The sequence below is a fragment of the Aricia agestis genome, chromosome 3 (assembly GCF_905147365.1).
Source record: "Aricia agestis chromosome 3, ilAriAges1.1, whole genome shotgun sequence".
Taxonomy (NCBI): domain Eukaryota; kingdom Metazoa; phylum Arthropoda; class Insecta; order Lepidoptera; family Lycaenidae; genus Aricia; species Aricia agestis.
The window spans coordinates 7860841-7880829 of NC_056408.1; the positions used below are offsets into that span (position 1 = coordinate 7860841).

Below are 19989 nucleotides of genomic sequence, written 5' to 3' on the forward strand. Positions count from 1 at the left end.
TAGTTAGTTTAAAAGTATTTCAAAAAAAATTGTGCCTAACTTTTTAATTTCATAACATTGAAAAGCATAACGAATTTTTGGTCGTTTACATAATCTATTGTTTAGACCTTAAAGTTAAGAAGATAATATTTTACACTTACAAAAGCGGAAGGCTGGGCAATTTTCCGGTTTCCTCGAAACTCGGGCGAAAAATAAAGGTATGGTATAAACTCGGTAGCAATGACAAACATTTACACTAATTAGTAATTAGGTATTTTTATTTAAAAAATCTTAACGATAATATTATTACAACTTTAAAAGGTATACTGTACAATGTACATTAATTTGATATTTTGTACATATTAAGAATGGTTCCTTTTCTAAGCTCGCCATAACTTCAAATCGATCTTCGGCAAACTTTCACATGGGACCAGCTCGTTTCTGAAAAAAAAAAAACACAACCTTATGTCGGCTCTACATATTATTATAAGGGAACGCGTTAGCCGACGCATTGGCCGGCGCGCTGGCCCAATGTGTAGAACGGGCGTTCGTGCGTTGGCGGTAGGTATTTCGCCTGTTCTACACATTGGGCCAGCGCGTCGGCCAACGCGTTCGCCTATATTATGTAGTGCCGACTTTACCAATACACAGTATAGCAATATTAGTCCCTACAGTAACGAAACGCCTTTGACGTCGCACGATGCCGCCACCGATGACAAGTACCGAGCAGATATGCCAGGGTTGCCACGAAACGGGAAATAAAATATTGTGCTTGTAATGCAAATGTTATCATTTAATCTGTTTAATCAGCGTGTTATATTTACATATTTATTTATTTTATTTATTTTAAAAACTTTATGCACATATAGGTACAAAGGTGGACTTAATGCCGTATGGCATTATCTACCAGTCAACCTTTGGGCGATACAAGGACAAAGTTGTATAGGTGCCAGTCGAGTTGAAAGAGGAAAAGACAGAAAAAATAATAAATATAAATTATACTTATAAAATATATATTGTATAATATTATACTATACTTATAATATACATATTATCACACATAAAATTATATATAAATAAAACCAATAACCATACGTAATATATTATTATATAATAACTATATTATGATAATATACAGGGTGTAACAAAAACAAGTGATAATACTTTAGGGTGTGTACGTGTTCCCTGTAGAGATTTCACTGTGAAAGTAGCAGCGCTGAAAGACCAAAATTTTTTTTTCACTTTTGTATGGGCAAGGGCCCGAGCGTCACGAGTTTCCCCATACAAAAGTGAAAAAAATTTTTGGTCTTTCAGCGCTGCTACTTTCACAGTGAACTCTTTACAGGGAACACGTACACACCCTAAATTATTATCACTTGTTTTTGTTACACCCTGTATAGTTGATCAATGATGATGCTAAAAATATTATAAATATTAATTTATGCCATAAATTAGGAAAACTAAGAGTCTGCCAACTGTTTCAAGTAAAACTCACGTACCCTGCGCTTAAAAGTATCTCTGGTTATTGACATCCTGATTTCCGGAGGAAGAGCGTTCCAGAGGAGAATAGCCTGGATATTAAAAGAAGAGTGGACGGAACTTGACTTGTAAGAAGGGCAACTTAAAAGCTGATTTGAAGTGGATCGGAGGTTTTTATCGTGCCTGCTGCAACGGTATTGAAAGTGAGGGGCGAGATATTCGGGAGTATGGGGATGATGCAGCAGTGAATATAGCACACACAGTGCCTGCACAGAGCGGCGCTGACGTACTGGTAACCAGTGTAGCTTGGAGCGATACGAAGAAACATGGTCGTATTTTCGAAGGTTGAATATGAATCGAAGGCAATTATTAAACAATCGGTCGAGTTTATCGAGTTTGTCGGCATTAAGATTTAAACAGCACACGTCACCATAGTTAATTATAGAAAAGATAATGGGCTGGACTGGATGTCGTACTGCCAGATATTTACGTGAAACTTTATTTTTAGATGATTTTAGTTCTCTATTTAAAAAATTAATTAACCCATCAATCCCCATAAGCTCACCGGTGAGCGAGACACAATAGAATAACAATAGATTTCCAAGGATCCACGAATCACGATCGAAGGATTAAAATAATGAAGACGCATTCGAAATTTCGAATATAAAAAATATCCAATAATTAATCACACGTCAGGTGTAACAGAAGCACTTCAAAACTCTTATTACGTGCACGGTAAGGGCGCGGTATGTTACACTTGATATGTGTACCTGGGTAGGTAGGTACTACTAATTAGTATGTAACAGGGTATTTGACAGATTTTTAATTTATTCTATATTGTTTCTCTCCTTGTTACACTTCTTACAACGTAAACAATAAAACAGAGATGCAAATACATGCCGCCAAGGCCAACACAATATTAGTGTAAACTGTGAGCCGATATTTATGAAAATTTAAATCCTTTTTGGTTTTCGAATCAGATTTACATCCGTACACTGAACATTTATTATAATATCCCATTGTTTATAAGATAAGTAATCGTTTTACAAAACAAAATTCGTAGACACGCGCCAACGTCACCCCTGTGGGCGCAGGTACACAAACTCTGCGAGTTTGTGTACGCGGGCCCGCGCCGCCCGCTCCGTTGCTCTGCGCAAGTACATTCGTTTCACTACTGTAGGGATGTCATATTGCTATACTGTGACCAATATAAGGATTCGTTCCACGAATACAGACGTTGTAGTTTTAATGTCATATCCAATTGTCTGTTAGTAATAGATGCGATAGAAAAATCAGTCTTGATAAAAAAGGATAAAATATTATACTCGTAGTGTAACTGTAATGTAGATAATATTATTATGTGTACCATCAATAAAATTGATACCTAAGCAATTGACCAACATCATATTTTGGTCGGATCATGTCAATTCAATGTTAATTGTGATCTGTCGGTTGGGTTTGACCTAACACGACCAAACTACGTAGGTCCCGCATCTGCCTAAGAATCAGTTTCGCTGAGAGTACATAGTATATTTTAGTAGGTTAGTTTATATTAGTAGCTTATTAGTAGGTAAGATAGTATGTGTTTTTAAAATCCAAAAAGTAGCTAAGCAAATGTGTGTTATAACAGATATCTGCTTAAATTCAATATTTTATAAAAATAGTAAAAAGTTTTTACATACACCAAAAGGTTCCACAATCCATGAACCAAACCTAAACTTATTACAATAAATTCTCGATCGACCCTTTGAGACGGGCTAGGAATGTTCTGGCTCTCCTTGGGGCTTGATTCTTAAGCCTCGAATGTCGTTTAGATCGCAGGCTATCTTACTCGTGTGCGCACAAAATATGCACATGCGGTATTGCGTTGTTTACACTCAGCCAATACGTACCCCTGAACTATTTGATTTCCCCCCAGAAATCCCCTAGAATACCCTCACCAAGCGGATGGTGACATGCCGCGATTTTTCGAAGAGGCGGTCATGTTGAGAAATGATGGGGATGTTACAAAAAAAGTATTAATAAATAGAACGTTGATTGACAGGTGTAAGTTTAATTTGCTTTTTGGTTACAGAAGACTTTGGTTATAGATTAGTTTCGACATAAATTCTAAATCACAGGCTCGCGGAACATGATATACCTATGGCAAAACAACTGTATTTGACGTGTTTTTTTAATTTCCCCTAAAAATCCCCTAAATATTTTTTCCCCCTATTTTGCCCCTATCTTGGTCGAAAACCCCCTAAATCTAGGGGGAAATTCCCTGATCTGGCAACACTGCTTCTACGGCAAGCAGTAACGACGCGATTGAATGTTCACACTCATCACTTGCCGCGGCGGCATTCATTCTCGCGCTGCTGATCTCGCGATGCATTACGCACGGGTGAGACGATTTACGATCAAAACGACATTGTTGAGAATCAGACCCCTAGGGAACAAAATATATCTTACCCGGTAGTAATTTGTTGGAACGCTTTTGGCTGCATGTGACGGATGTCGTTCCCGTTGTCACACAGTATCCTCGCCATGGAAGATCCCACACGAATTGAGTGCAGTTGACCTAAAAGGACGAAATTTTTGAAAAATCTATAGGAAGGTTTTTATTAAAAAACCTTCCTGTAGATTTTTATTAAAAAACCTTCCTATAGGTTTTTAGGTTTCTTTCATTAGAAAGAAACCTAAAAACCTGGTTAACATTGATAGTAAGCGATAGCTACTACACAATATAATATTATACTCGCAGAGTAACTAGCAGTGCGAGTAGTCAGGGAGCCCTAGAACATTTTTTTTTTATTACTATCAAGCTAATTTTTTGTGAGTAGCTTATATAATCGGGCTCTGGCCCACCACACATTCCCACCACTGTATCCTGTGTCGCCAGGATCCACAGCGGTATCCAACCACGAAAACCCTTTGATATGATCTCAGGGAGCCCGACGGACATGCTAAAACTGTCTTGGGACCCGCAACGAAATTAATCAGAAGAAAATAGGAGGAGTAGGAAGAATTTAAATTTCCCTCCCCATGCAAAGCGGGAGACAGCACAAAGTTGCAATGACCGAAAGTCAGAGAACTTAAGGGGGAGCACCACGGAAATATGGCTAATAATAATTGTGACTCCTAAGCTGAAGCTAAGTTAATATTGGAGTTTATTGTGTTTAACTGTCGCCAATAATAATTGTGACAAAAACGCTTGAAGGCACGGAAGTTCCTAGCGCTGTCAACGAGATCAGTGTAGTAAGCGACTCCAGATTTACAATTTAGGTTGTTCAACATTATAGTTCGTTCCTCTTGCCAAAGTCTACACTCCCAAAGAACATGATGGGCGGGTTCTTCAAACATACTGCCTTCGGTCGAGCACTCGCACATAGGTGATGCAACCAATTTAATTTTTTGTGAGTAGCTTCATTTTGCTTGATTTTTATATGCGAAAAATCTTCATCTCTTCTCATCTTCATCTCATCTCAATCTTCAGATCTTCATCAGGATCATCAAATCAAAGTATGAAATCCTTACTATCTCTGTTAGTGCCACTTTCAAGATATTTTTTCGCAGATAAAAATGTTGTTTGTCTTATCAAAATGAAGCTACTCACTAAAAATTTGCTTGTTAGTAATCAAAAAACAAATTGTGTTCTAGGGCTCCCTGACTAGAGCACGTTTAAAGCTATTTTGTTACTTCAGGTAGTCAAAGTCTGTCAAAGTAGATGTGATGAAACACAGCGTGTTAATATAAGCATTGTTTCAGGACGCTCTGTGAGGCTGTGGAGTGTGGACTGTGATGTTGATCCGGCTTAGTCGGCCTGTTCGAGCGCGAAAGCATGGCTCTAGAATCTAGACTCTAGAGCATTGATTCCCAAAGTGGTCCAGGTGGACCCCCAGGGGTCCACGGGAGCCCGACAGGGGTCTACGCTTGCGTGGAAGAAAAATGGGGGTCCAGAAGTCGTTAACTCTGGTCGTTAGACTCCTGGTCTATAAAAATTTGGTGACCCGACTTGACTTCTCCTATGAATATAGGCATTAGGCATACAATATTACATTAGCAGATTAAAATATATTACAGAGCGAGGAGATTTACGGTTATAATGAACTAAACTCAAGCAAAATATTGATATAATTTTCTGTCTATTCACCAAGTATATCCCTCCCATTACAATTATTGCTTTTATGTCAAGTTACCATTGTAGAAATTGAAATGTTGATTATATTGCGACTGTTTTTAGAATAATAATCATGGTTAGAGACTATCGTCTTGATGTTAAATTGATTCTACTACGATATAACAACATAAGTAAAAATGTGTAATTTTTGTGTTAAATAGCTACAAAACAAGAAAATATAAATTGCGTTGGTTAGTTGCGTAATAGTATACCACTCCGAAATGGAAGCTTATTGATTCCTTGTAGGTACTGACTTGTGAGGCAAACTTAGAATACAAAAAAGTAAAGTTGGATGATATGCTTTTTAGACTGGCCTTGAACGTAGGGGAGGGGGGGGGGGGGGGGGGCTGCGCATGTCTTCTTCTCTACTAATCGCAATTATATAGAGCCATAAAGGATCACTTTAGATTAATTTTAAAATTAAATTATTATCATAGTGTTGAAGTGTTGAAGTTTAATTGCAAAGCAATTGCAAATTGTTGATTCTTAATTGCAAAGCAAACAAGCTAATTAGATTTGTTTACAAGCTCACATTTGCACGATCTCCAAATTTATAAAAAGAAAATGTAATTATTGTCTTAATATTTCCCCAGAGGGTAAATTAATTTTTGTGGAAGAAGCGTTTTAATCAAAGTTGAGTGAAATAAAATGGCAGGGCTCTTCGGACAAATCATTTTAATGTCCTTAACTTTTTAGACGTATTAATAATATTATATTACTAAAATCCAAAATTGAGAATTTATTAAAGTCAAAATTATTGAGAAAAATATTTTGTAAGAAAATTTAATGACCAATAGGCAGATGTAAATTATCTTTGTACGAAAATCTACTAATCTAAGAGAAGGAATTGGACACACTGAAACAAAACGAGAGGAAGGATGACTTGGCGATGCTAAAAGCAATATTTAATTTCAGTAGCGAGCGCCTCTTTACATAATATTATATTATTTTTTAATAATTATTTGTGCATCACCACGTCGCTCTCTTGATTGGTTTCGCGTGAGGTCAGCTTAATGTAACAAAAAACATTGCATAATATTTAAAAGTAAAAATGGTACAGTACGGGAGCCCTAGAACAATTTTTTTTTATTATCAAGCAAATTTTTTGTGAGTAGCTTCATTTTAATAAGACGAACAACTTTTTTATCTGCGAAAAATCTCGAAAGTGGTAGCTAACAGAAATAGAAAGGATTTCATACTGTTACGTTCTAGGGTTCGAGGATTTGGAGAGAAAGACCTGCTGACTCTCTTGAAGTCTTTATTCACTAAGTCCAGGTCACACAAGCACACACTAGGTCACAACACTTAGCACTAAGTCCAAAACACTAAGCACTATCACTGTCCTAGGTCGTAGCCAAGTCGCAGGTTTCACTGGTTCACTCACTATTGATCACTTGTGTTCACTCCGAAGTCGCCTTGATGATAGCTCGAAACGAACTGAACTGCCGCGCCGTCTACCTGCGGCTTTTTATATGGCGAGACGAATTCCAGAAAGTCCCCGATACACGTAAACAAGTAAACAAGTGTCGGAACTTTCTAGGAGGCTCGAGCATGTACCACAATAAACATAAACAACTAAACACGTAAACAAAATAAATCGGTAAACACGATAACAAGACACTTCTAGAAAGTTCGAGCACAGTCTATTCGAGTATGTACTAGCGCACCTAACGCCATCTAGTATTGAGTAGGGGATTTATGTTGCCTGTGTTCCCTCGGTAAGTTTTGCTGGTTTGTCGCTAGATGGCACTACGTGTCCGTATACCATGTACCGTAACACTACTCCCCTCTTAGAGATGCTCGTCCCGAGCATCATTGTTACTGCCATGGTAACGCGCCAGACGGTCTATGTGTACCACTTTGAATGTCCCTCTTGGTTGCTTTTGAATCCTGTAAGTCACATCATTCAATCGGGTAACCACTTTGTATGGGCCGTCCCACTTGGTCTGCAACTTTGGAGATTTCCCTTTTCGGCGAGTCGGGTTATGCAGCCACACCAGTGTCCCTTCTTCGAAGCCGCTTGTATTCGATTTCCGGTCGTATCTGGTCTTCATGTTCTCACTTGACTGTAACCCATTTTCCCGCACCATGGCGTGTATATAACTTTTTCCCTTAAATCGCAGACATAATCTGGTACGGTCTTTGGTTCTTCCGGTGATCCTCCTGTCAAAAGGTCTACTGGTACTCGTAGTTCTCTACCGTAATTGACATACGCTGGGGTAGCTTTTATGCTCTCATGCTCGGCGGTACGGTACGACAGAAGGAAGAGTGGTATGTACTTGTCCCAATCCTTTCGTTTGTCATCTACCAATTTCGCCAAATGCCTCTCAAGGGTCTGGTTTAATCTTTCAACCATTCCATCAGACTGTGGATGGTACGCTGTGGTCCTCGTCTTATGCATTCCCAAAATTCTGCACACTTCCTGGAAGACCTGCGATTCGAAATTCCTGCCCTGATCAGAATGGATTTCCAGAGGCACACCAAACCGAGATATCACTTCTTCGAGTAATTTAGAAGCGACTGTTGTAGCTTCTTGGTTTGGTATGGCGAACACTTCGGGCCATTTGGTGAAGTAATCCATGACGACCATAAAATACTTGTTTCCCGATTCCGTCACGGGGAATGGTCCAGCTACGTCAACTGCAATTCGTTCCCACGGTGCGCCAACGTTATACAACCGCAGGTTCCCACGGCTCCTAGTCTGTGGTCCCTTCACTGCAGCGCAAGTAGTGCATTTACGGCACCAATCCTGTACATCGTCTCGACAATGCAACCAGTAGAATCGTTCTCGCACTTTTGTTAACGTCCTCTTGACACCTAGATGACCTCCTGATACGCCATCGTGTATTTCACGGAGAACATCTGGTACCCTCGTTCTTGGGACAACTATCTGAAGATGGAACTCTCTGCCGTTAGTCTTCTCCCATTTCCGGTAGAGTATTCCGTTTTGAAGTATCAGACTGTCCCATTGCGCCCAGTACGCCTTAATGACAGCGCCAGTGGGTGCAACCTCACTCCAGACTGGTTTTACACCAACCCGTTTCTTCCATGTGATGATGTGCCGAAGGTCGTCATCTCTTTCTTGAGCTTCCCTCATAGCATCATTCTCCCATGGACCCAAAGGACTTGCTTTCGTTAACTTTAATGTCACATCATTAGATTCCTGCTTAACACAATGTTTGCAGTCTTCTGAACACGGCCTTCGTGAGAGTGCGTCGGCATTCCCATGCGACTTTCCGCTGCGGTGTTCGGTCTTGAAATCGTACTCCTGGAGCTGTTCAGTCCATCGTGCTACTTGACCTTCTGGGTTCTTGAACTGTAGTAGCCACTTCAACGCTGCGTGATCAGTTCGCAGTAAAAACTGTATGCCAATAAGATACTTGCTGAAATGTTGTAGCGTCTTTACGACAGCCAAGAGTTCTCTTCTTGTCACACAGTAGTTTCTCTCTGGCTTAGATAAAGATTTGCTGAAATATGCAATTACAACTTCTCTTTCGGCCTGTTTTTGAGATAACACCCCTCCAATGGCCGTGTTGCTTGCATCCGTGTCGACTATAAACTGACCTTCAGGTTGTGGGTACCCCAGGATTGGTGTTTCACAGAGATGTTTCTTCAGTTTCTGAAAATAGTCTTCAGAAGTCTCGTCCCAAATAAACTGTCGTTTATCCTCTGTCAGCCGATGTAATAATGGCTTGGCTATCTCTGAGAATCCCTTAACAAAACGCCTGTAGTAGGAGCATAGGCCGAGAAATGCCCGCACTTCGGTTTTGTTCTTAGGGGTTGGCCAATTTTGAACTGCTTCCAGTTTCTCCGGGTCCGTCTGGATTCCATCACTGGAGATAACATGGCCGAGATAATTAACCTTACTCCTGAATAAACGACACTTTTTCGGATTCAACTTTAACTTGGCCCCCTCTATTTTGGCGAAAACTCGTTCTAAGTTTCGCAAATGGTCCTCGAAGTCGCGGCCAACAATGATGACGTCGTCCAAGTAGACTAAGCAAGCCTCTCCAACTAAGCCTGCCAGTACACACTCCATGAGTCGCTCAAACGTGGCAGGTGCATTGCACAATCCAAAGGGCATGACGTTAAACTGCCATAAACCTTTACCGGTGGAGAACGCTGTCTTCTCCTTGTCTTTTGGATGAATTTCCACCTGCCAGTATCCAGATTTCAGGTCCAGGGTCGAGAACCATTTCATGCCACTCAAGGTATCCAGAGTGTCGTCGATTCGAGGTAATGGATAGCTGTCCTTCTTAGTGACATCATTGAGACGCCTGTAGTAGATACAAAATCTTGTGCTGCCGTCTTTCTTCTTCACTAACACAACAGGTGAGCACCACGGACTTGCAGACGGTTCAATAATCTTATTTCCTTCTCATGTCCTCCAAACGGCCTTCAACTTCTTTTTCCTTTGCAATGGGTATCCGTCTTGCTTGTTGACGAATTGGGTTTTCGCTTCCCGTATCTATCCTGTGCTGAACCATCGACGTTCTTCCAAGGTCACCTTCTTGACCGGAGAAGATATTCGCGTGGCGTTGTAAAAACTTCTTAGCTTTCATGCTCTGCGAATAAGTCAGATTACTCTTGCAGTCATCGAGTAGCTCAGTTACTAATCCGTAGTTGCTGTTGTTGGCTGAGTCTGCGCCTGTCATCGAACTACACTTTCTCATCCAGACTACTTCCTCGCACTTTCCAATGACGTCACCTTTGTTCAAGCAGTTCTCGCGATCACTAAGATTCAAAACCCTGACCACAGCGTTACTGCTTCCACTAACAAGGGTTCTCGCCGTCATCAGTTTTTGCGCTGATGTCTTGGTAGGTGTGTCTTCGACACGCATCTGTTTGTCTTTTTCTTTCCAGCTGGCGGTAGTTTCACCAGCACTTTAGCTTCCGCACGTCCAGGTATTATGACTTTCTTTACACATTCAACTTTCCCGCAGGCGCCTCCAAGGATGAAAATTTCTTCTTCACCACACTTGAAAACTCCGTCAGCAACATTAATTCTGCAGTTGTGCTTCTTCATGAAATCCAAACCCAAGATGCAATCATCCATAATCTCAGCCACGATAACGTCATGAGGGTATGAAGATCCCCCTACATTAATCGTAACTGACATTTCTCCCAGGACGGGTATTGGCTGACCGGAGGCAGTAAGGAGCCGACAGTTAATTCTCTTCTTGTGTCTTCTTGCGGCTTTTACCAGATTTGGGTTCACTATCGTTCTAGAGGCTCCTGTGTCTAGAGTAATTTTGCAATCCGTCCTGTTAATAGTCCCCTGAATTACAAGACTATTCCCGCTGCATGCTTGGGAGATAACAGTTATCGGGGCTTCCTCCGCGTCAGCCAGTACTTGCCCCTTAGTCCTGGCTTTTATTCGATCCCGGGCAGGGGACGAAGCCCCTTGCTTCTTCAGCTCCTCCATTTGTTCCTCGAGCCTTTTCATTCTTGCCATCTGGGTCTCCTTCTGCGGGCAGTTGAGCTGAATATGGCCCCTCTCGCCGCACTTGTAGCACATGGCTCCAGAACTTCTCTTCGTAGGAGCCTTAATCTCCTTCTGTGGACAGTTGAGCTGAAGATGGCCCCTCTCGCCGCACTTGTAGCACATGGCTCCAGAACTTCTCTTCGTAGGAGCCTTAATCTCCTTCTGTGGGCAATTGAGCTGAAGATGGCCCCTCTCGCCGCACTTGTAGCACATGGCTCCAAAACTTTTCTTTATAGGAGCCTTAACCTCCTTGACTTCTTCAGAGACCTCGCGGATCTTATAGGTCTGCCATATGTCACGCCGAACAGCCTCGACCTCCAAAGCATGCGCCAATGCTTCCTTAATCGAGGTGTGGTGACGTAGCCTCACTGCAGCTCTGACCTCCGGGTCCTTGATTCCGTCGACAAATGCTTGCACAATATTCGTGTCGACCATCTTGGAATCGGCTCCTGGGTTTGCCTTCTTGACCAGTTTTCCAATTCAACGCCCATTGTTGTAGTCCCTCTCCTGAGCGTTGGACTCTGTCACGAAGTTGAGCACGAAACACGTGCTCCAGGTGTCGCTCCCCGTATCTGGATTCAAGGGCCTCTATCAGGTCTTGGAACCCTTTTCCTGTATGTGCTTCCAGGACCGACAAAGCTTTCCCTCTGAGCGCATTAGTGAGAGCGGTCAGGCATTGTTCGTCAGTCCATCCGTTGGCAGAAGCAACCGTCTGGAATTGCTGACGATAAGCGTTCCAAGAAGTAGTGCCGTCGTATGGCGGTAATTTTACCCTTGGCCCGTGTGCCACTCCGGAAGTTCCACTACACGTCGCGACTCCTGTGGTTTCCAGGGGAACTTTCCACTTCTGTAGTTCTGTGAGGCCGGTTTTCACATTTTCCATATCCACTCCTAGCCCGGTAACGCGTTCTTCCATTATGTCGACATCTTTCCGAAGCTTAGTCACCGTGTCACTAACATCCTTTATTGCCAATAGCGCTTTTTCTTGAAGGTCCTTTTGTTGCTCTTGAGACCCCATCATTGCCCTTTGAGAATCTTGCAAAGCACCGAGTTTGCGGTCTTGGGCATCTTGCAAAGCCTGAATTAACTCAATTATGCTTTCCAATTGAGGTGCCATTTGAGGGGCCGTAGAAACAACGGGCGTAGCAAGATGGATGGAGCTGGTCGACGGGGCCTGAGCAGGTGGGGCCCAGTGGGCGGGGCTAGTGAGCGTGGCCTGAGTGGGCGTGGCCTGGTGGGCGGAGCCAGTGGGCGTGGCTTCACCCGAAGCGGGTGGAGCCTGGGGGCATGGTCAGTGGGCGGAGCCTGGTGGGCGGGGCCAGCGGGTGGGGCCTGCCCCGCAGTGGGCGGAGCTTGGTCCCCAGTGGGTGTGGCCTCCGCAGCCCGTTGCGCCCTTGTCCTGATACTTCCCTCGAAGTCCTCTCTCGGAGTCAATGGTACTGCGCCCTTGTCCTCACACTCTTCTTGAACTCCTCTCTCGGAGTCAATAGCAGCAGCTCGCTGCGCCCTTGTCCTGACGCTTCCCTTGAAGTCCTCTCTCGGAGTCAATGGCATCTCCAAATCCTCACTTCCGACACCAGTTGTTACGTGCTAGGGTTCGAGGATTTGGAGAGAAAGACCTGCTGACTCTCTTGAAGACTTTATTCACTAAGTCCAGGTCACACAAGCACACACTAGGTCACAACACTTAGCACTAAGTCCAAAACACTAAGCACTATCACTGTCCTAGGTCGTAGCCAAGTCGCAGGTTTCACTGGTTCACTCACTATTGATCACTTGTGTTCACTCCGAAGTCGCCTTGATGATAGCTCGAAACGAACTGAACTGCCACGCCGTCTACCTGCGGCTTTTTATATGGCGAGACGAATTCCAGAAAGTTCCCGATACACGTAAACAAGTAAACAAGTGTCGGAACTTTCTAGGAGGCTTGAGCATGTACCACAATAAACATAAACAACTAAACACGTAAACAAAATAAACCGGTAAACACGTAAACAAGACACTTCTAGAAAGTTCGAGCACAGTCTATTCGAGTATGTACTAGCGCACCTAACGCCATCTAGTATTGAGTAGGGGATTTATGTTGCCTGTGTTCCCTCGGTAAGTTTTGCTGGTTTGTCGCTAGATGGCACTACGTGTCCGTATACCATGTACCGTAACAATACTTTGACTTGATGGTCCTAAAATCAACCAAGTTTTGTTGATTACATAACCCTACAACGGAACCCTAACTAGCTGATTTTTTGTATATTATAATAGATTAATAGTCATATAATTTAAGAGTAAAATTGTCCTACAAATAAAACAGTCCATATTTAGGACCGTCAATTCAAAGTTCTATCCATCCTATCTCTGTTAGCTACCACTTTCGAGATTTTTCGCAAATAAAAATGCTGTTCGTTCTATCAAAATGAAGCTACTCACAAAAAATTTGCTTGATAGTAACCAAAAAAAAATGTTCTAGGGCTTCCTTACTACTACTGAGTAGTAAATAACATACTATCGACAACTCTCAAAATATTCTACTTAACACTTACTTGGCGTGAAAGACGTGACAGGATCGAGTCCATTCTCGAAGAAGTATCTGTCACCGACTCTCGTCCTGTAGAACTGTTCTGTCAGGATACACAGGAAGGTGGGTCCCGCCTGCGCGCCGGGTACATTGTTCTCCAGAGAACCAGCCACTACCAGCTCCACGTCTTCTGGCCGAGCGTAGATCGCTTCTAGAAGTTTCACGTTCTGAAATGAATAGAAATATTTAAGTGTTTAGTACATTAGAAGAACGACACTAGTTTCAAATAAAGGTTCGTAGAAGAGGATTGCACTCAAGTCACATCGTCAGGGCAATACAAATTAATAACGTTCCTACGTTTGACCTACGTCTTTTTTTTAATGAAAGAAGGGGGCAAACGAGCAAACGGGTCACCTGATGGAAAGCAACTTCCGTCGCCCATGGACACTCGCAGCATCAGAAGAGCTGCAGGTGCGTTGCCGGCCTTTTAAGAGGTAATAGGGTAATAGGGAAGGGAATAGGGGAGGAGAGGGAAGGGATTTGGGCCTCCGGTAAACTCACTCACTCGGCGAAACACAGCGCAAGCGCTGTTTCACGTCGGTTTTCTGTGAGAACATGGTATTTCTCCGGTCGAGCCGGCCCATTCGTGCCGAAGCATGGCTCGCCCACGTATCCTCAATAATAATTAATTAAAAAATGTTTGAAAAAAAAATCTTTTTCGCATTTTTTGTTCCGATCAAAGCTAGATCAAAATAGGTTGAAAATATTTCATCATGAAATTCTAGAAAATACATTTTCAATCGGCGTATTGTTGTTGTTGAACAAACTATTTTACATTCCAACAACTCCGTTCGTTGGTTACTAAATGAAACTATCGGTAAAACTTTTATAAAATAAATATTGACATATCACATGGATTTATCTGGTGCTTTTATGTACATTCTGGTTTTTTAAACTTCCTTTTTATTATTTTTGTTCTTTGTTTTTCATTTATACGTAAAATAGCGATACTAAAAGCCTAATTGTGTCTCCTTAACTAACTTAACTTTTGAAAATATAGTGTAAGTAATGAAATGTAAGGTAAGTATTATGAATAGGTATGTATAACGCGCGTCTACATTGTTTGACTTCAGACTTCAGAGTAAATCATATTCTCATCACAATAGAATTTATATGAAAAAAAAGAAGAATAGATTTTTATAGCATTCAAGAAATGACGCGATTTTTTTTTATTATAAAATTAAGACCGTCCATGGACTATTCGCCCATATCCTTTTTTTTAATGACGCTATTAGATTTCAGTAGGTAACTGACATGTAATGGCGCGAAAATATACGAACAAATTAATTGAAATTAAAAACTTCGAATTTTCTCTTACAAAAACTTGTTGAAACGGTCGCTCAGCAAACAGTATCAATAGATTTACTGTTCAAGTTTTAATTGGGATGCATTTTCCGGGTTCAAACGTGTGGAATGGGACTTCGGTAATTAAATACTTTGATTTTGGACTCACGCCAAATAGTTTTGTATTACAGGCACCTATTATCGTCTTGTCTTCGCCGAGAATCAAGGTTGGAAATTAATCTCACAAACTTTTACTTAGTATATTTTAGCAAGCGAGCGTCCGTGGCCTAATGGGTAGACCCTTGGGTACGCACTCTTAGGGTACGCACGCACTCTTAGAGGGTGCAGGTTCGAACCCGGGTGGAGGCGTGTACCTATGAGACATTTTCTGATCTCAAGTACATAATACGGACGCTCGTACGGTGAAGGAAAACATCGTGAGAAAACCCGCACATAGTTGGTCCCAGACATATTGACTAGTTCTTTCCTCTGGACTAGGCCGACTATGATGCGAGAATGCCGTATGCGCTTGGGCAACCATACGGATATTTAAAAATCTTGTCCCAGGCACTACAGTATTTGAGGAGTGGTTACTTCGCTCCGAAAAATACTGTATAAATCATCCATAACGGATGTAAAGGCCTAGTTTTTAGCAAGCGAGAATTTCTTGTGGCTAAGGGTGCGTCCAGACCAGCGTGAAGTCACTGGTGTCTGTAACCGGACACTCGGCATGAATCGCTCAAAAATATTGTATGTCGCGGTCGTGACATATTATCATAAAATATCTATACTATACAAATTATAAAACAAAGTCGCTATTTTTCCCTCATGTCCCTTTGTTCCCTTTAATCTTTAAAACTACGCAACGGATTTTGATGATTCTTTCAGTGTTAGACAGCCCATTTATCGAGGAAGGATATAGGCTATATTTTATCATGTTAAGACTAATAGGAGCGAAGAAATAGAGGAAAATGTGGAAAAAACGGGGAAAATTATTTGAAAGGGCTAACTTGAACGCGCTAATCTCAGGAACTACTGGTCCGATTTGAAAAATTATTACAGTGTTAGATAGCCCATTTATTAAGGAAGGCTATAGGCTATCTTTTATTACGCTAAAACTAATAAGAGAATGTGAAAAAAACGGGGGAAATTATTTGAAAGGGCTTATCTCGCGAACTACTGGAGCAATTTTTATGTTACTTAGCACCGATAAGAAGTAGACCACGTGAAGGATCATTCATCATAGGCTATCGATTTTAATCATTTTCAGTGGCTATATATATTATATCAGTGCGACGCTGGGGCGGGTCGCTAGTATATTATATATTATGCATTGCTTCAGTACTTACAATTTTAAAATGTTACGGTCAATGATGAAAAACTCAAAGCAGATATGTTACTACCGCGCGCGTTGTGAAGATTCAAATACGGCCCAATTGGGCCGTCTGTTGTTTAGTCTGCATCGAGCGCAGTCACGAACGTGCCGCGTCTTGTCTTACCTAAATAAATTGAAAATGACGTCATGCACGTTTCGAAAATGTACCAATTATGACTCAAAAGAAAATAAAACACATGGAATCTCTTACCACATGTCTTGATTGCAATAAATACCTCGATTATTTACATTTTCAATTATTTTTTCGAACAATCTGGAAAAAATCGAATTTTCGTCATAGCTCAGGCGAAGAAAGAGACAGCGATACGATTCGACGTTTAAAATTAGAACTGTCTCTTTTATGTAAATGGTTTTTCGTATCTTTTGTTTCACTTATCTGTCAAATTTGTCAATGTTTGCAATTTTGAATTTGAAAATTGTTCGGAAGAGATCTAAGCCGGAAAATAGTATGGACGTAACAGATAAGTAGAATATCATTGGTTACGGTCAGATGTCATGTGACACGTTTCATTTAGGAGCACCAAAAGAAGCAGATTCTATTAAATAAGGCAACAATTTTACTCTGACACGTTCCAAGGTTTGGTTGGATCCAGAAATCTATATTAATGTACGACCTAAGTTTTCGTAATAAGCAAATTCCTCGACAAGAAAAATACAATCCATTCAAAGTGAATCCATAAAACTCATATAAATTTCAGTTACAGATAAAAGCAATTGAACGAGGTTTTTCAACTTATCTCAAACGTTTCACACATTAAAATCCATTTATTTCAAGCACTCTAAACATTCGCTTGAACATTTATTAAAAAACGCTTGCTATTTCTTACAAAACAAATAAAAAGTTCGTAAACTTCGCGTCGTCACTCGTCAAGTCGTCACTAGAATTTGTCTGAAGTTTCGCAGTAATCTCGAAATCCCGAGCTTTAGAAAATTATTGTCTTTTATCTGTATTTTATTTTTCTTTTATAATATTTAGAAGCAATATTTATTTCAATGTATTGCGGTAAGTCGACGAAAAACAAGAGCATAGAATCTAGTACTTATAGCGGATTTTGTGGTCGGTAGGCACTTAATTTTTTAGGGTTGCTTGCAATGTTTGTGAGTTGTAATATCTACAAATTCATGAAAACGTGTCTTTGTTGGTCGGACAATGGATTTTATGCTTTTTTTATCTTGAGGGTGCCGGAAGATAACCTCTTTGCGCTAAAATTTAAGGTGCCGGCTGAATTTACATAACATTTTTCTTTTCTCCTTCCATAATCCTTCTTGTATGTATCATGTATATAATAAAGGCATTTGCTAAAACGGTTCCGATAGTGTGTAAGTAACATATTTTAATGGTTACATATTTTTTCATAGGTATATATTGTAACCATCAAAATATTATGCATTGGATGTCTAAAAATAATGTCGGTATCAGGACAGTATTTAGTTATAGGTCACGGTCAACTTATTGTAATGAATAATTCATCGTTTCAGAGAGTAGAAAACTATCGCTTAAACTATTGTAATTTACGCATACTGCTGCAATAATACGTAAAAGAAATTTTTCTCTACTAGTTTTAAAAGACCTTAAAGGGTACTTATTTTAAATGCAAAGGAACTTAGAAGTTTTCATAAGTTTATTTAGGTTGGGATCGTCTGTAGACGAGTTATAATAATATTAATAATAATACTTAATATTATGGTTACACTTAATAGTGAGAATACCTAATTGTCACTGTTTGACGATCACCTTAAATCGTATTTCGCATGGGAACCGTAAATTTTTCCTCAACATAAACTATCCTACGAGTTACGACCTTTCCCGACTATATCAAAGTATCTCTATAGCTTTGTCCACACTGTGCCTTTTTCTGTTCGTCAAGGGTATGCGTTATAGCGCAGTCAACAGCGAACGTGAGGCATGCCCTCTGACCGTATCCAAAACTTAAAAAATGACAATGTTGGCGTTGCGTTCGTTGACGCATTCAATTATTGAATGCGCCAAAACGAAAGTTGAATGAAAGAAGATGACGAAAATTGAAGACGAAAGCGCATAGTGTGGACATGGCTTATACCGATCTAAATCGATTCCCCCGTTTCAGCGTGAAAATATTTATAAAAGGCAGACAGTGACAAGTGATAGTAAGGAACGCCTCCGGTCTGAAGTCGTGCATGTCGTAAAAAGTTGTACACAGGGTCGGATTTATATATTTTTTTATGAAATAAGGGGGCAAACGAGCAAACGGGCCACCTGATGGAAAGCAACTTCCATCGCCCATGGACACACGCAACATCAGTAGAGCTGCAGGTGCGTTGCCGGCCTTTTAAGAGGGAATAGAATTACAGGGTAGGGGAGGTAAGGAAGGGAATAGGGAAGGGAAGGGTAGGGAATTGGGCCTCCGGTAAACTCACTCACTCACAAACAGCGCAACTTCGGTCGAGCCGGCCCATTCGTGCCGAAGCATGGCTCTACCACGTTACGAATTTGTGAGTATAGGCCACTTTAATTTTGCCGCACCTAATGCGCGAACTCTGTCACCATCCTATGCCATGGCCTATACTGCCTATACATAAATCCAGAGCTGGTTCTAGGTACAGGTGGATAATAAGGATTACCTTCTCCGGTATGAAGTCGTGCATGTCGTAGAAGGTCCTAGGTACAGGCAGGCCGCAGGCTGCGCGGGTGGCGACGTAGCTGCCCAGCCCGTGGTCTCTACCGCGCTGTATGTCCGTCGCTCGCAGATCGCCACCGAAGGTGTTGTTACGTCTGGTAGAAAATACATTGTATTTAGTAAATGTTACAAACTTTACAATTATACGCGACACAATAATACATTCATAAATTAAGACATAAAACGAAATATAATATAATTATTATTTATTATACTTGAAGAGACGAGGGGGTTTAATTGTATAATACCAATTCTATAATTGACAACATTTCAAAATTTTAACATGGCTTTTTTATTATTTTATATGAAAGTAGACTTAAAATAAGGCGACACGTGTTTCTTGCTTTTTCTAAATTATGTTTTTATGATACCTAAAAAATAGATTTTAATCCTTCGTATTCTAAAGAGACGTAAGCGCCAAGTGACGTCATACTTACGTCTGAACGGTTAATTCCATTACACTTTAACAAAAGAAAAAATCTGTCAATGTAAGTTTGTTACGTTTATTATGACGTCTGTCAATGTCATCGTCAACCTGGAGGATAGGTAACCAATGAGGTAATGTTATTTTTTAGAAATGTCAGTGTTGACAGGTGGTTGACAGTGACGTTTTTGTTTTTATGCTTCATGTTGTCTTTTTAAAACTATTGTACACCAGGCAAACAAATTGTATGATATTATGCCGTAAGTATGACGTCACAGCGTATTTTTCAGTTTTTATTTATTTTCTCAGTAAAATAAGCAATATAAAATTTTTTTGAATATTTTTTTGATATCAGGAGACGAAACTAAAGAAACGGTATTTTTTATTTTAAGGCTTAAAAATTTTGAAATGTTGTCAATTAAGAGTTGGGATTAAAAGCATAACCTGTTGTTCACCTGCGGGCTAAGTCGTAGATAACTAGTATTTGATTTTTGTTTGTAGCTTTACAACGACAAAATATGTAAATACATATAATATTAAATGAGTTACACCTC

At 40.7% G+C, this 19989-nt stretch overlaps 1 protein-coding gene across 1 annotated transcript in view; it reads right to left on the bottom strand.

The window, feature by feature from the left end:
- Window positions 1-292: 292 nt before the first annotated feature.
- The window catches only part of LOC121725286 (peroxidase-like), a 123308-nt gene continuing 103611 nt past the window's right edge, over window positions 293-19989 (bottom strand). The window contains exons 10-13 of the mRNA XM_042112178.1: window positions 18956-19106; window positions 13640-13841; window positions 3910-4018; window positions 293-420 (exon numbers count right to left, since the gene is read on the bottom strand). Of these exons, the coding sequence (XP_041968112.1) occupies window positions 360-420; window positions 3910-4018; window positions 13640-13841; window positions 18956-19106 (523 nt within the window). The 3' untranslated portion in view covers window positions 293-359. The remainder of the gene's footprint in view (window positions 421-3909; window positions 4019-13639; window positions 13842-18955; window positions 19107-19989) is intronic.